Below are 15,496 nucleotides of genomic sequence, written 5' to 3' on the forward strand. Positions count from 1 at the left end.
AGCTGACAGTGCTGTGTGGGACGATGTGAAGCCCTGACACTCCTGCTACACCATGCCTCATGAAGCTTGTTGAGCACTTTGCATGCTTTTTAACAGGCCACTAACATCAACTCCCTAGAGAAGTTCTAAATGTAAGTGGGTTTTTTTTCCATTTCATGCGTAGCAGCATGCCATTAAAGCAAAGTAAGAAGGTAGTGACAATGCTGACAACTTGAAAAGACATTTATGTTTTTTCTTGCACAGCACCAAAAGCGCACACTTCTGTGGAGATAATAAGATGCTTATAGACCCTCTGGTGTTGAAGAAGAAGCTCAATAGGATGGCAACAGAGCAAGGAGCCTTTGCTGTTCTCAGCAGCCTGCTGCAATACGTCACCGAGCTTGCAGCCGGCGATCCGCAAATCAGCAACAAGAGGACGAAATGGGCAGAAGGTAAAGAAAACCAGGTGAGGTCTAACCAGCCATGTCCAGATCCAGTCAGGGTTCAGTATCCAACCAGATTTCAGCTCTTGCGGTCCAGGTTTCTAAACAGCAATCGCGAGCCGTACACCAAGAAGAGAAGAGAAGTCGGCAAACTGGTCATTAAAGAGAAGATGTGGGTGAGCAGGGCTGGTAACAAGCTGGACAGAAGTAGAGACAGGAAGGGAGATGGAAAAGCAGTGGACGAGGATGCAGACACAGCACCCAGCGAGAGGGCAAGGTGGACTAGTGTGACTGGAAAAAACACAGTCAAGGATATCCTGAAGAAATTTTTAGCTGCTGAAGAAAAAGAAGCCAAGGAGAAGTCTCCCAGCTGGAAAAAGAAGGGAGCAAACAGCAGTTTGCCAAAAATAGTCAACAAGAATTCAGTCTTGTCCAAATTGAAGGAGAAGTTTGAACAAAGCACTTTCTGCTCAGCTGCAGAGGTGAAAGCATCGCTCTTGCGCAAAGGTGAGAGAAAGACTAAAAACTTCCCCAGCAGAAAAGCTATTCATAAACCTGAGGTCAGAGTGCTGCGCATGGCAGCAATGACAGCAACAGGTATAAAGAGTCCAGAGTCCCAAAATTTAGTGTGCTCCATGGCTCCAGTGCCTAGATTCAGCATGGCTACCAAAATTAACCATCCATGGAGCTGGTCGAAAAATAATGCCACAAAGCAGCCTTTTGGTCATGGCACACTACTGAAGGAAAAGGAGGGATCCAACAGAGACCACAGAGAGAACAAAACCCTGGTAAATGCAGCACAGGTCAGGGAGGACAAAGAAGAGTTACTGGAGGCACCAGAAGCCATGTCAGATGCAAAGGACTGTGCTGAGGGTAAAATAGATTCCACAAAACAGGGACCCAACTTTCATCCTCTTCTAAATAACTCTTCAACTACTCATAAAAACAAAGCTCTTGCAGACTGCATCCCCCCCTTACCTGAATGTGGTCTAGAGTGTGACAGGACTAACATGCCAGCTGGGCCTGACACATCTTCACTATTGGGAATTACCAATGCTCTGCAACATGTTAAGGAAGACAGACCACCTTCTGACTCACCTGACTCTAGCGCAGCTGAAGGATCCCATGAACAAAGTCCTCAGGATACTAAACAAGGAGAGATTCCTGAAATATCTCTGTATGTATATGGTTCAGATGAAGATGACATAGAGCTCACAGAGCCAGAAAAAGATCCTTTCTTTGCAGGCCAAGAATGTGTACCAGAGCAGAAAGCACTGGAAAACATACTGCCACTTTACTCTCCAAAATTTTCAGCATCTTGTGAAGGTGAGCCTTCAATGGATGATCAACAGCTAACGGTCCTAATATCAGCTTCTGGCACAAAGCCACCAATAGAGGCACTGGATTTAAGAGGCAAATATTCTAAGGAAGCCAAAAAAGAAGCAGCATTTCACAGTGAAGACATCATGTCTTCTACTTCAAGCAAAAATGATAGTGATGTCCCAAATATAGAGGAGGAGGAAAATAAGACACCCAACAGCCAAATGCAAAATGAATTAAAAACCATGCAGCCTCAGCCTCCTCAAATGAATTTTAGCTCACAAAATAACTTTAATGTTTCCAGTGGGGACATGCAAGTACTAGACACAAATCAGAACAAACCTACACTCTCCTCAAATGAGAGCCTGGAGCCAAAGCCTGGTGCTGCAGCAGAAGAGGACACCTCTTCTCCTTTGGAAAAGACACAAAGCCCTTTGCCAGGTAACCTTGTGAAGCACAGTTCCTTTATTTCAGAAGAAGATTTTGGGAAGGACAAATTATCTTCATCAAATGAAGGGATGAATCATGCAAACAATCAAGCCCTGCAAAGGAGTTCCTTAACTGACCTGGAGACCTGCCACAAGCCATCTGAATCTGTCATTGAGCATGAAGAGGACACTGCAGATGAGATGCCCTGGCCTGACTCTGAGGCATGGCAGTCACTCTTGTCAACCCCTTTACCAATATCGATGAGCGGGATTGCAGGACAAAGTATCCATCGCACTCTTGGAAATCCTCCTGCACTTCCACCTCTTGACCTGGTGGGACAGGGAGCTGGTGCTGTGGAACATGAGCATGACAGCCATGGCTGTGAGAAGCATCCACACCCCTCTTCAGATGAGTTGACAAATGGTGGGAATGACACAATGGGGGAGAAGAAAACCATGTGTGATTTTAAGAACCAAGCACTATTCCCAGATCATGCAACGGAAAATGAAAACTCTACAGACAAAGAGACAAACACATGTCAGAGACTTGAGAACTGTCTTTCACATTCAACCACAAAGCCAGGAAAACATGAAAATAAAACCACACTAGCAGGAAATCCCCTATTACCCTTGGAGAAGAGCCAAACACCAATATTGGATGATACCAAAACGCAAGGATGTGGTATGCTAGAAGAGAACCCGATACCTTCATCAACTGAATTGGTCTCAGACCAAAAGAAGGATGGAAAAAGTAGAAATAAAATATCTGAACACACAAGGGATAAGCTCTTTTCCTCAGATGATGACACGAAGCATGAAATTGATAGCATGGAGACAGAGGAGAAAAAAGAGAGAAATGCCTTGCATAAATTTGAGCAGGAACAAGTATTCACACCAAATGACACTATGGACCATGATAATAACTCTTCAGAGAATGATGCTCATAGTCTTCAAACATCCCAGTTACCTTCATCAGAGCATGATACCAACATTCAAGGAGTGAAAAATACTGGAGAGGGTTTGGAGAATCTAGCATCTCCAAGAGATTTTATGGAACACAAACAGGATGTGACAGGAGATGAAAACATCTATTACAATAATAGGAAAAACCACCTGGACCCATCAGATGAGCCAATGAAACATACAAATGACAGTGAAGGGCTACAAAATGTCAAGTCAGACTTCAAAAATTATTCAATGCCACCAAGACATACAACAAGTCAGGACAATAAGATGGCTGATGAGGACAATACCTCTCTAGAGACACAGAAACAGATGTCACCAGGTGACCTTGTAAAGCCTGAAACTAAGCCAGACAAAAAAGAGACTAAACATATCTATGAGAAGTTCCAGTCACCTTCTTCAAACAAAGTGCCAAATTGTCAAGACAGAAGTTCTTCAGGAGAGAGGAAGCAAAAGACACCAGCAGCAGAAGACACTGGATCACCTGAAACAGAGGTAGTAAAAGAGGATATTGAGCAGCAGTTTCCTGGGAAGCACCAGCTACCTCCACCAAGAAAATCAGAAATGCATGAGGAAAATAATCCAGGAGACAAACAGCAAAAGAGATTTGAAGATTTCCTGACACCTGATACAAATACTGCCAAAGAGAAGGATGAACTTCCAAGTTCCAGGAAGTGTCCATCAGTACCACCAGAAGCGTTGGTTAAGCCTCAAGAAAAAATTACTCCAGAACAAAAGCAAACAACATCAGAATCTTCAGGTTTTAGGAAGCCTGGTACTAATTCTGTAAAAGAAAAGGATGAAGATCCAAATTCTGAGAAGCTGCCTTCTTCAAACAAAGTGCTGAAGCCTCAAGAAAAAAGTGCTTCAGGAGAGAGGAATCAAAAGACAGCAGCAGGAGAGGACAGCAGGCTGCCTGAAGAAAAGGTTATAAAAGAGAAAGAGAAAGATAAATACCAAACTTCTGGTAACCACCCGTTACCTCCTTCAAGTAAATTATTGAAACCTGAGAAAAATATTCCAGGAGGAGAAAAACCAGAAACTGTATCTGAAAGTTTTACAAAGCCTGATGCAAATGCTGTAAAAGATAAAAGCAAAGATCCAGCTTCTGGGATGTGCCAGTCCTCACACTCAAATTTGCCCATGAAGTCTCAAGAAAATAATGCCACAGTTAAAAAGGAGCATTTGCCACCACCACATGATGAAAAACCAATGTATAAAACTGGTAGTCCAGAAAAGAAGAGAGAACCTGAGAGAAGAGAGAAATACCAGCTAGGCTCTTCAGCTCAGTCAGAGAGGCGCAGCAATGATGGCTCAGGAGAGGAGGGCCCTGTGGGTGATTTCAGAAGCTATCAAGCTCCATCACCAAGCAGTGGCATAAACTGTAAAAGCAGCGATGTCCCAAAAGAGACCAGTTTGTCTAAAACAGAGAAATCCCCCAAATCATTCTCATCATTACATGTTGCATCAAAAGATGAGGTAAATCCTGCTGGAAACAGAGAAAAGCAGCCAGGATTTAAGAAGTACAAAGCGCTCTCGTCAAAGACTTTGGTGAGGCATGAGAAAGATGCTGCTGAAAGGGAGGGGAGTGGACAGGCAGCTGGAAAAACGAGTGAGAAAAAGGCAAAGCTGGAGGACTGCTCTAAAGCAACGCCATTTTCAAAATATACAGTGGAAAGCTACAGTGAAGGATCCTTGGATTCAGCTTTCAAACCATTGATCATTAGAGTAACTGACACATTTAAACATCACAGCTAAAAATTACGGCTACAGCTTAGGCAAGAACTTACAACAGATCATGCTACCAATTCACTTGATCTTTCTTTTCTCCTTTTTTCTCCAGGGCATTATATTATCATTTTTTAATCACAAGGACATTGATGTACATCTATCAGAGCTAGGGTTTTTTTCTTTCTTAAACATTAGCCTGAAGACATGAATTAAATTAATCACTGCAAGTGAATTAGCTAATCACTGAATTAATCATCAGTTTATAAATTAAATATGAGAAGGGCTTTGAGATCAGCGTGAATTCAGCCCTGCTTCAAATTCTCCTTGCTAACTAATGGGCTTTGTTTGTAACAAAGACAACTGTTCAGGCTGAACTCTATTTGTATTTACTTGTCCTAATGAAACTCTGCTAGTACTTCTTCCAGGAATAGTGGTAGGCAGTGTAGCTTTAATTATGTCAAAAAGCACTTGTTCTAAGCTCTGCCTTTTCACAGATTAGCAGGAACTGTTGATCTAGTGCTGCACTGAGTGACACTCTTAGCAGATGTAGTCAGGGAAGGAGGGGAATGCTTCATTTATCTTCAGAAAAATCCTCAAAGGACATTGATGTTACAAGGGGATTTACTGCAGATGCAAATAGTCAGCCTCATTAATATTAATATTGGAAAAATTGTGATTTAACCTCCTCTGAAGCTATTTGCACTTTGGCCATACACACTGTATGCATTATTGTTGTAAAGGTACACCATTTCAAGGGGTTCTTAATTACTGCAAATGAATATGCAACAAGTGTAAGAGCTCAAAAAAGCTCAACGCTGAAAGGCCATGAAGACAAGGTAAGCCAGAGGGGCTCAACACTTTGACATAGCAATTCAGCTTTTCCTGGGACATCTGTCCCACTCTAAATGCTGGGGCACGCAGACATGAGGCAGGTGCCTCAGCTCACATTTAAAGTCTTAGGAAGTTTTTATTTTACAATGCAATGTGAATCAGAGCAGTAAAAAGCAGCCAGTGTCACTGAATCCCAAAAACGGGGTAAATTTTTGTGTTTACAATAATAGCATCTTCTGCAAAAGGTTTGTGTGTGATGAAGGTTGTTTTGGAGAAGTGAGGGCAGGGTTGCTGCCTGGAGTGTCTCAGTAAAGCTGTGACAGACAGAACGTCTCACAGCGTTCCCATACAGTTTAGCTTAGCATTGTAACTGCATATTCATATTAAAACTTACTGTGGAGGAACCCCAAAGGCATATCCTAAGGACTGAACTTCAGCAGGACAGAGGGTTCATACAAACAGGGCCCTGCTTCCTTGTGGCAGTGAATTGCCTTCCATTTTTATGATGCTCTCCGTGACCACACTCTGCAGCCGAGGGCTGGCTGTTCCTTAAGCACAGGTTGGCAGAATGCCCCACCTGCTGCCATCAAGAGACTGAGGGCAAGAACAGGCTGGCAGCAAGCTGAGATCAAACCCATTTGCCAGCACAATATACATGAGTCACATACATGACAACTGGGCTGGCCCAGTTGGGGACATTGCTGGTAGGAGGTGGGAATGTGAACACTGTGTCTCCTGACTGCTGAAGAGGCTTAAACTTTGACTTCTTTTTCCTTCCCAGTTTGCCAGGAATTAGGCTTTCTGGCATGTAGCGGGTCACAAAATGAAAATTTTATTTATGCATCACACCAGTCCTCAAAAACTAAAATAGATTTTATTGGAAATACAACACTGCCCTTACACACACAGTTTACTTCGCCCACCAAACTTTCATAAGCTGGCAACCATAAAGGCCACTTTATACTAAACCAAAAGCATAATTTACTTTTTATTGTCCATTATTTCATTTCACATTTCAGAAAAGTCCTTAAAGCATAGAGCATTTGCACTAGACTTGAAGAATAAATTCTCTATTAGCTGGCTTCTTCTGCCTGTACAGGAAAATCACAGGATCGTAGAATTGTTGTGGTTGGGAAAGATTTCTAAGACTGTTGTGTCCACCCATTACCCAGCACTGCCAAGTCCACCACTAAACCATGTCCCTAAGCATCACATCCACATATTTTTTTAACACTTCCAGGGATGGTGGCTCCACTATTTCTCTGGGCAGCCTGTGCCAATGCTGACACTCATTTGAGTGAAGAAAGTTTTCCTAATATCCAATCTAAACCTCCCCCAGCACAACTTGAGACCACTCGAGTTTTGAGTGGACTTGTCTATTGCTTGTTACCCGGGAGAAGAGACCAACACAAACCTCACTGCAACCTCCTTCCAAGTAGTTGTATTTCCTTTCAAGTAGTTGGAGAGAGTGATGAGGTCCCTCCTCAGTTTCCTTTTCTCCAGGCTAAACACCCACAGCAGGTCCTCATCAGACTTGTGCTCCAGACCCTTCACCAGCTCCACTGCTGTTCTCTGGACATGCTTCAGCCCCACAATGTCCTTCTTGCATCAAGAAGCTCAAAACTGAACACAGGATTTGAGGTGTGGTCTCACTAGGGCTGAGTACAAGGTGACAATCACTTCCCTTATCCTGCTTGCCACACTATTGCTGATACAGACCCAGATGCCATTGGCCTTCTTGGCCACCTGGGCACACACTGGCTCATGTTGACCCCTAAGTCCTTTTCTTCCAAGCAGATTTCCAGCCTCTCTGTCCTCATCCAGATCATTGATAAAGGACTGGACCCAGTACTGAGTCCTGAGGAACATCACAGGTGACCAGACAACGGATGGATGCAACTCCATTCACCCTCACCCTCTGGGCCTGGCCATCCATCTGGTTTTTTATCCAGCAAACAGTTCACCCTTCCCAGCCACGAGCAGCCAGTTCCTCCAGGTCAATGCTGTGGAGCACTGCATCAAAGGCTTTTCTAAGGTCTAGTTAGACAACATACTCAGCCTGTCCCTTATCCACTAGACAGGTCACCTTCTCATAGAGAGAGTTTTAATTAATCTAATTAGAATTTAATTATTCTAATTAGAAGCCATCTCAATTATTCTTTTGCTAACATTTTAAAAGAAATTGGGGGGGATGTTGCCCCTTATTCACACCTAGAAATATCACTACTCTGTAACAAATTGAAGGAGTTCTTGTCTCTGCCAGAAAGTCAGACAAATATTAAATAGGTGCTTCCCAGCAGAGCTTGTCCTTGGGCACCAGGAAGCCCGTAGGTCTTTCATTTTACACCTGCCTTGTTTGCTTTTCTCAACAGAGATGCAATACTAGCAGACTAAGATGCAGCATCCTGTGTTCAGGGTAAGCCAGGCAGAGTCATCTTGTTGGGGGTCAACTTTTAGGCTGTTGCATGCCTTAATCTCTGCTGGTAAAATAAAACATCCATCCAATTCAAATGACCCTGCCCAAAGTACACTTAGAACCTGACACAAATTTGCATGAAATGCATGCTTATGGGTAAAGCCTCACGTAAGGAATCATCCTGGGAGTTAGCACACTTAATGCTTCAGGAAAGAAGAGAGCAAGGCCATAAAAATTCCAGTCATGATGGAGCAGTAGAAGACTGGTGTGCCTTGCAGCAAACAAGTCACTCCAGACCGTGTGGGCAGGAAATTTAGCACTGGTGATAAGCAAAGAAATGCCAGAAATTATTATTTCAGAAAGAAAGAGAGTTTGAGGAGTGATATATTAATCTATGCAAATGGTGCCAGGTGTGCAAATGGCCAGGCTTGAACTCTGATGAGACCCTTTCTGACGCAACAGAAAACAGTTTCATTCTCAGTGTCCAGTAGTCCTTCACAAATTTTTTACCTCCAGGAGCAGAGGCCTTCTGCCCCTGCTATCCTTTAGGCACATCTCCCACTCCATCACAGGAAAGGCAGTGAACAGAGCCCTCCCAGCTGCTGTTTCAATTTGTCTGACCTAATAACAGATACTTTTGAGGCATGTGCCAGCACATCTTTTTGCTTTTGGGGTTCTGGACAATGGGTGTAATTCTGTGCAGTTCTGTTCCTTTTCCATACTACAGCCCTCTGTTTTACTAATATACAGTTCTAAAGGCAAGCATCTCTCAAGGTCACTGGAGGAATTAGATCCTTAGCCTAGACTAAATGTAGCAGGAATTTTTTTTAGTAATGATTCCATACAGCCCTGGCTTAGCTATAGACACAGATACACAATCACAACCAGGCCAGGAGCAGGGAATAGAAAAAACCCCAAAGCCCAAGTAGACAAGGTTTTTCCAGGTTCCCCCTCTATGAAGACATATTTTGAAATTTCATATCCTTATGGAATTAGACTCTCATGGAAAGAGATTTTAAGGACACGGGGCAAAATTAATGACAATATTATTGCCTCAAGCATAGTCCATTGCTTTGGAGTCTCCAAAGTGAAGCTTTCCAGAAGTTTTTGAAACACTGAATAAAAGAGGCATTTAAGGGGAGTCCAGACTCTGAGCTGGAGCTGGGGTACCTGAAGGGTCCCATCTGTAGAAGCAGGTCTGAGGGGGGCTCAGTAGTTAGTGGTGCCTAGAGATTGAAGCAACAGAGAAGCCAGGCAGGATCCCAGTACCAGCCATGAGTAAAAGTCCTTCAGACTTTTTATGGCCTCTCTAATTTGCCCATAGTCAAATCTCCCCTAGCCCTTCTTCTTGGCGGGTCACCTGCCAGATGGGCTTAGTAATACAGAAATCCCAAAAGGATTGGTTTGGGGTGGTTTAGATAGTCAAGTTTGGACCTGGCACATCAGTATGATAGTACAGTCCCCTTCTCAGTGCTGGACAAATGCCCACCAGCTCCAGCAGCCCCACTCATCCTCCCACATTTCTGACTGAAGGACAAACCCTTGCCTTTGGGGCCCTCTCCAGGTCCCCAAACTCAGAACAAGTTCATCTGCCCTCTGGATGTGCCTCTCCCTCCCTCCATCTCCTGCAGCGATGCAGTCCTTGATTAGAGCACTTGGGGCTGACTGGGACAAACCCAGGCCCCAGAATCCTGGGTTTGCAAAGAGTCCATCACTGTCTCCAAAAATTTCATGAAGTGAAAGTGATGCCTATATTTGTGGGGCTTCAGGTGCTAGGAGAGCTCAGATGGCCACAGGAGAGCTCCCTCTCTCCCCAGTTCAGAAAGGGCTGCTCAGCCACGCTGGATGACTATTGTCTCTATATATGTATAACAAAGAGCTCCTCATTGATTTTTTTTTTAATTTTTCAAATTTAAAAAGGACACATAAAGCATAGCTATTCCCAGCAAAAGAAGCCCAAACCCTGTGAAGGTTTACCCCATGGAAGAACAGAGACCAGTGCTGTATCGTAAGACACAACTGGTCCACTGCAGTGTCAGGAAATGTGTCACTGCTTTTACCCAGACATCAAAACCAGGAAGAAACAGTTGTCCTGGAAGTGCTGTCTGATTCCAAATTGTTCAAATGAAATGAAAAAAAATGAATGAGTGCACACTTTTGGCTATGAACTGTATAACTTAGTAATTGATCAGCATCTTCAGTTGGATAACATTTAACACATCACACACGACAAAAAAAGATAGAGACCAAAGCTTAAGTAACCATTTGACTCAGGTTTCCCCCTTTGTACTATTTTGGATGTCAACGGAGCTGATAAAAGAAGAAAACACTAAAGATAACAGCAGAGACCTCATATCCCAGCACTGTCCAGCATCTGTCCCAGGCACAAGATGCTGCAGATGAAATCCGGGCTGCTGACAGTAGAAATGCCCCACCTAATGGCTGAATTTGTAAAGCAGGATGCAGGCAAGCAGTGGCGAAAGCAGATGAAAAATAGTGCCAGGAATAGTAGGAAAATTTAGAGAAACATTTCTTCTCTTATTCCTGTGCCACTATGGACACCATCCAAAAGAAGTTTGTCTGGTTAATCAGAGAAACCTGAGAAGTAACTGCTGGGATCCTTACAGATTTTGAGGCAGGGGGTTTCTCTGGAACACTAAAGTAAATCTCTCTCACCTGAGAAGGGAGCACAGGGATGTGTATTATCAGCAAAACAGTTTCAACTATTGCACTCACTATGTGGTTTCCAAAACGTATTAGGTCCTGTGAGCTTTATTTCTCCTTTTCATTTCCATAAACATCTTTCTATAGAATTGAAACATTTTTCACTCCTTCACGAGAATTTAGGAAAAATTGGGGGGGGGGGGTGGGGGGGGGGAAGCTTGCTAGGTATCTACTTTCCTGCCAACTAAAAGACTTTTTGTATACTGAATAACCAAAGAATCAGCAGGTCAGTATTTCACCTCTTAGGACCTGAAGGACCTGAAACAGCTTAGGGAATTGCTACACACCTCCTGTTACTGCACTTGGCAGTAACCTCATTGTGTCCTCAGTTGTAGGTGCAAGAACAACTGTGTAAGATGGTGGGATTTTCACGTGGCAAACAAGCACTACAGCAGGCTCTCAATGGTGCTTGTCATTCAACAGCAGAAATGTACTGCCAGAGGGAAAAATCACTGGGAAATAAAGCCATCAAAATCTATAATGCACTGAACTGGTTATCCTCAAAAAGCCACCAAATAGCTTTGGGCTCTCTTTTAAAAAATTGATAGCGACCCCAAATATCCACAAAGGGGCATCTTATCACAGATCTAATTTTTGGGGAAAATGCTCAGCATTTGCTCTCTGAAAATCAAGATTCTTTTGTAAGATGCCTCATGTTAGGCAACCAAAGCCCCTTCTAAATAAAGTGCCCCAGATTCCAGAAATTCAGGAGAGTTTCATGGGCACCTATTTCCCCTGCACCTACCAAAAAAAAAAAAAAAAAAAAAAAAAAAAAAAAAAAAAGCATGTGAGCAATGTGAGAAAAGACTTGTGTGCAGGGATGGCCAGATCCCTGCAGCCCTGCAGGTGAATGCAGCCAGTACCTGCCTTTACCACAAAGAACTTCAACTACTTTCTGCAGGCTGCACAACACCATTTGCTGCAGCTGCTGGTTGAGGTGAAGTCTAAACAGTAGGTGAGTCCTTTCCATCACTGTACTTCCCAAGACTTCTGGAAGGAATCAAAGAAAGCTTTTGGACATTCTAGAGCCAGCCCATCCTTCTCAAGAAACAACTATGAAGCCAAATTACACCATCAGAGTGAAATCCTTGTGCTCCTTGGGATTCTTACCAATACAATGGACTATCAAAAGGCAGCTCTGGATTGCTGACCCAGTTACTGAGATCTTTGATTCTTCTCAGGAATGGGAACAGTGCAGGCAGCAGTGTTCTGAACCCCCAAATAAGGTCCCACCAAATGTATCTCAACTCTAACTGTCTCCAAGCTCCAGGACACTTATTGCAGAAGACCAGAAATCCCCAAGAGACATCTTCTTTTTTAACTCATTTAAATTACTTACATCATGTGACAAGAAAGTCTGTACCATTGCCATGCCATACAGATTTCTTAATAAAACTGTTTTCCTCCTCAGAGGGTTTCTTATTTGTACCACTTGAGTCTTATTTGTGTGTTGAGGAGATTAAAATAGTAAAAGCATATAATATAACAACCTGGTATTTATTCTGTCATTATCAGGGAAGAAACATGAGAAATGAAGACAAACAGCACCAGTAAATGTCTCATCAGTATACAAACTGTTTTCCTTATGCCCAGGAGAGCTGACACATGCCAAGTTTCATGTGACAGCTGGGAATAGGTAGAAAACATGGAACATTAATTATGCAAATGGCATGGCTTCAAAAAGAGCCCAGAAAGCTACATTTTCTGCAGCTTGTTCCCTGCTGGCTCCTCAGACATGTGCAAAAGGAAAGCTGTGTGTCAGGGAGGTGACTCTGGCTACTGAAATAGGAGAAGTAATGGGCTAAGGACAGGGTTGGTTGGACCAACTTCCTCCTGTGCTGCCCATAGAGGGGATGGCTGGCCAGGGCTGCACGACCTGACATGACTGCCTGTCTTGCCTTTGCTTGGTGAGGGCAGCTTTTAAATGCACACCTGAAACAAATCCAGTGCTCTGGCAGGGTTGGATCAGGTTTGGCTACCTGTGGTTCATGGCTGGAAGAAGAAGTCAGTAATCTGGTGACCAAATCAGGCTCAGTCTTCTTTAAATATTTTTTAAAAGCAAGTGGACACTGCTCTCCAATGTATACCACCAGTGCCCAAGTCTAGGCAGACAGAAATGCAAAATCAGGTCTTTCTTTATGCTTTCTTCTTTAGAAACCCAGGTTTAAATGAAAAATGATCTCAGCTTAGAGATAGTTTTTATTCAAAATGAGGGCAAACTGAGATTGCTTCAGTTTCCTCTTGTTTTTGTTTTTGTTTTTTTTTAAGGCTGAATAGAAACATTATGAAAATGAAACATTTTAACTTTTTCTTTAGGTTTTGACTTCCTATGGTTAATTGGATGCAACTGACATTCAAGAGCAGTACAAAATAACACTGAAATAAAGGATCCTCCCTTATATAATATATATATAATGTAATATATATAATATGTATATTATATAATAATAAATATCCTCCTTAAGATTTATTTCAAATAGAAAAATGCATTCCAATAATATTCTTCCAGCCTGATAAAGAAAGCTCAAGCTTCCTGAAACACTTGTAGTATCTTTAAAATCTTACATTTTTGTATCTTTAAAAAATAAAACATGTTTTCATGGCAAAAATGTGCTTATGAAACAGTATGTTCTAATCAAAACTGTGTTTCATGGGACAAAACAGTGCTGATTTGTAGTAGCTGGGGAGGGTATTAAGGCCTGGGCTGGGAAGCTGTGCTCTCTCCTTGCAGCTGAGACCAGACCTGAGTTAATAAGGGCAGAAGAAGCCTGCTGCAGAAGAACATATGGTCTTATTTTTTTTATTTTTTTTACATTTTTAAGCAATCTACTTGGAATAAGATTAAGCTCCAGAGACAGACACTCTGAACTTCTCTGGGATAACTCCCAGAGAGGGATTTCCTTTTGTTCAATGGGGCACAAAAGAGGAGGAAATCGTAAGACCAGCGTAAGCAAGGAATCCCTGAGCTTGTGGGGCTGTTTCTTCCCCGTCCCTGGCGAGTTGTCTCACTGGCCTGCAGATGGCGAGTTTGCCATGTGGAGATGTGTCTTTTTGCTGCCAAGGAAAAGCCCTGCATCCTTCAGGGAGTCGGGAAAATAAATCCTGCCTGAAGATGATAGCTCAGAGTTAACTCGTCCCACAAGGCTTCGTTTTGTGTGCATGACCAGCTACTCCAGGCACGAGGATATTGCCCTAAGATGGTGATAGCAATACTTCAGCTGATCACTAAACACCGCTCTTTGTAATGGAAATAGGGATCTTTACTCCCCACTTCAGCAGCAGCCACAGTCCACAGCACAAAATCATTAAAACTGCTCTTCCAGGAGCTGAAGCAACAGTACATGATGATTATGGGATCATTTCCTGGTCCCCCCTACAGTCTTTAGTAATACACAGACTTGAAGAGTAAGATATTAACTCTTCAATTAAGTTATTGAAGAGATACCCACACTGACTGACTCCGAAGGCCCCACAGCAAGGTACAGGATTAAGATTCAAGCAATGACTTGCAGCGTTACTGATCTCTGTGCCACAATGAGTTCAATTCTCAAGAGTTCAAAAATTTTCAGTCTGGGCCCCACCGAACCACTTTCTAAGAAAATATGTTTTTCGTATCTGTTTTTTCAAAATCCATGTTTGTGTTTAAAACTCATCTGGATTCCTTCATCAATTCACAGAAGAAAAACTATGAATGCTTCACAAAAGTACAAATAAGGTGCTGCAAAGAGTAATTTTAATAGACAAAAGAATATTTGTTTTTCCTTCACTGCTCACATGGAAACTCTGCCAAGCTCATCCTGTGACACATGCATTTCCTACTGCTGGCTTCCCTCTCTTCCTTTCCATTTCCCTACTTTTCCCCTTACATTTCTGTCTTGTTCAAGGGCTACAAAAGGAGGCTGGAACATGAATCATGTGTTTCCAAGAAACATAGAGAACTTGCTCTCTGGGTCAAATTTTCCAGTTATTGTTCAGTAAAGACTCCTGAGCCCTCCCAAGAGCCTCATGAGAAAGAATATCTCTCCAACATGCAGCTGCTCATTAATTCCTGGGAAAACCCCGAAAACAAACTGAGTTTTCAGTAACATAGTAATCTTTCCATTCTGAAGTTTCACTGCTATTTTTTTAAAGAAATCACTCACAGACAATAAAAAAAACTCCAACATTTTGAACATGCTATTTTGATCAGCTACACAGATGCACACATATACTGTATTCTGGCAGCAGATCTCGAATTTGGTGACAATTGGATGCTCAAATAACCAAAATACTGGGAGAAGCAAAGAAACCATTTCCACCCCTCTTTGTGCTCTAGGGCAGTACCCACTCATCCTTGGATACCTCGGGATTTTACCCTCTGCCACCACCCCAGCTGCAGGAGGAACCTGGTGAGGAAGGCTGAGTCCTCTGCACCTTGGAGCCCTTGGGCAGCACAAGGGCCAGGCAGCTGGTGCTACTGCTGCAAAGCAGGTCCAGCATCCCCTCTGACATTTCCAGCATGGCACAAGGATATCTGGCACCCAGATACCAGACCACAAATGCACAGCAAACAAGCCAGGCCTGTTATATCAGCACCAGGGCTGAGCTCTGCCATCGTCTTCATCTCTACGAGCCACAAGACCACAAGAGCTGTGTTCTGTAATGCAGCCCCGATCCAAAAC

At 43.0% G+C, this 15,496-nt stretch overlaps 1 protein-coding gene across 4 annotated transcripts in view; it reads left to right on the forward strand.

Annotated features, from left to right (window-relative positions):
* The window catches only part of ADPRHL1 (ADP-ribosylhydrolase like 1), a 36,885-nt gene extending 25,933 nt beyond the window's left edge, over positions 1 to 10,952 (forward strand). For all 4 annotated transcript variants that reach the window (XM_038159781.1, XM_038159789.1, XM_038159795.1 and 1 more), the window contains one exon: positions 244 to 10,952. In XM_038159781.1, coding sequence (XP_038015709.1) covers positions 244 to 4,891 — 4,648 coding nt within the window. In that variant the 3' untranslated portion in view covers positions 4,892 to 10,952. The remainder of the gene's footprint in view (positions 1 to 243) is intronic.
* The last annotated feature ends 4,544 nt before the right edge of the window (positions 10,953 to 15,496 follow it).

Source organism: Motacilla alba, chromosome 1, assembly GCF_015832195.1.
Source record: "Motacilla alba alba isolate MOTALB_02 chromosome 1, Motacilla_alba_V1.0_pri, whole genome shotgun sequence".
Classification (NCBI taxonomy): domain Eukaryota; kingdom Metazoa; phylum Chordata; class Aves; order Passeriformes; family Motacillidae; genus Motacilla; species Motacilla alba.